The following is a 1,979-nucleotide window of genomic DNA, read 5'->3' on the forward strand; positions in this document are numbered from 1 at the left end:
CAATACATGCAAATCTATAAATGTAAAACACTATATTAATAGAGTGAAAACTAAAAGCCACATGATCATCTCACTTGATGCAAAAAAGGCTTTTGACAAAGTCCAACACTCATTCATGTTCAAAGTCCTACAGAAAATTGGAATAGATGGCCTCTACTTCAATCTGATAAGAGCCATCCATGACATCTCAATGGCTAACATAATTTTAAATGGGCAAAAAGTGAACTCTTTTACAATCAGATCTCGTACAAGACAAAGATGTACTCTCCCAACACTCTTAATCAGTATAGTTCTGGAATCTTTTAATAGAGCCGTTGGACAAGAGAGAGAAACAAAAGGAATAAGAATAGGTAAAGAAGTTAAACAATCATTATTTGCAGATGATATGATACTTTACTTGGAAGAGCCAAAATACTCCACAAAGAAACTGATAGAATTAATACAGAAATTCAGTCGCATAGCAGGATACAAAGTCAATACCCAAAAGTCAACAGCATTCCTCTACACGCATAATAATACACTGAGAGGGAAATTAGAGAAACACTACCATTTAAAATAGCACCACGGAAAATGAAGTACCTTGGAATTAGTCTAACTAAAGAAGTTGAAGATCTTATCAAAGAAAATTATGGTACTCTGAAAAAAGTGATCATAGAGGATTTCAGAAAATGCAAAGATATTCCCTGCTCCTGGATAGGAAGAACCAACACTGTAAAGATGACTATACTCCCAACATTGCTGTATATTTTTAATGCAATCCCTGTCAAACTACCACCAACATACCTCACAGACCTAGAAAAACTGGAACCAGAAAAGACCTACCATAGCAAAGACAATATTGACCAACAAAAACAAAGCAGGAGGGCTTTCTGTCAGCCGGCCGAGATGCCGAAAGGGAAGAAGGCCAAGGGCAAGAAGGTGGCCCCGGCCCCTGCTGTCGTGAAGAAGCAGGAGGCCAAGAAGGTGGTAAATCCCCTGTTCGAGAAGAGGCCAAAGAATTTTGGCATTGGACAGGACATCCAGCCCAAGAGAGACCTCACCCGCTTTGTCAAATGGCCCCGCTACATCCGGCTGCAGCGACAGAGGGCCATCCTGTACAAACGGCTGAAGGTGCCCCCTGCGATTAACCAGTTCACCCAGGCCTTGGACCGCCAAACAGCTACCCAGCTGCTTAAGCTCGCCCACAAGTACAGACCAGAGACCAAGCAAGAGAAGAAGCAGAGGCTGTTGGCCCGGGCAGAGAAGAAAGCTGCTGGCAAAGGGGATGTCCCCACTAAGAGGCCACCGGTCCTCAGAGCAGGTGTCAACACCGTCACCACTCTGGTAGAGAACAAGAAGGCTCAGCTCGTGGTGATTGCACATGACGTGGACCCCATCGAGCTGGTCGTGTTCCTGCCTGCCCTGTGTCGCAAGATGGGGGTCCCTTACTGCATCATCAAGGGGAAGGCCAGGCTGGGGCGTCTGGTCCACAGGAAGACCTGTACCACTGTCGCCTTCACACAAGTCAACTCGGAGGACAAGGGCGCTCTGGCTAAGCTGGTGGAGGCCATCAGGACCAACTACAATGACAGATACGATGAGATCCGCCGTCACTGGGGAGGCAACGTTCTGGGTCCAAAATCTGTGGCTCGTATTGCCAAGCTGGAGAAAGCGAAGGCTAAAGAGCTTGCCACTAAACTGGGCTAAGCGTACTTTGAGTTTTCTGTACATAAAAACAATAAATTGTCCTTAATCCAGTGAAAAAAAAAAAAAAGCAGGAGGCATTACAATTCCTGACTTGAGATTATACTACAAAGGTACTGTGACAAAATCAGCATGGTATTGGCAACAAAACAGACCTGAGGATCAATAGAATAGATTAGAAGAGTCAGAAGCCTCTACAAACACACTCAGGCACCTGATCTTTGACAAAGGGCTCAAACATGCTTACTGCAAGAAAGATAGCATCTTTAACAAATGGTGCTGGAAAAACTGGCTCT

The 1,979-nt window shown here is 44.6% G+C and overlaps 1 protein-coding gene across 1 annotated transcript; it reads left to right on the forward strand.

The window, feature by feature from the left end:
• The first annotated feature begins 871 nt into the window (after positions 1 to 871).
• LOC101579207 (60S ribosomal protein L7a) lies at positions 872 to 1,727 on the forward strand. Its single transcript, XM_004639086.2, has one exon. It carries the CDS (start codon positions 886 to 888, stop codon positions 1,684 to 1,686), a length of 801 nt encoding a protein of 266 aa, XP_004639143.1. The 5' UTR covers positions 872 to 885; the 3' UTR covers positions 1,687 to 1,727.
• The last annotated feature ends 252 nt before the right edge of the window (positions 1,728 to 1,979 follow it).

Source organism: Octodon degus, unplaced genomic scaffold (genome assembly GCF_000260255.1).
Source record: "Octodon degus isolate 3935 unplaced genomic scaffold, OctDeg1.0 scaffold00106, whole genome shotgun sequence".
Taxonomy (NCBI): Eukaryota; Metazoa; Chordata; class Mammalia; order Rodentia; family Octodontidae; genus Octodon; species Octodon degus.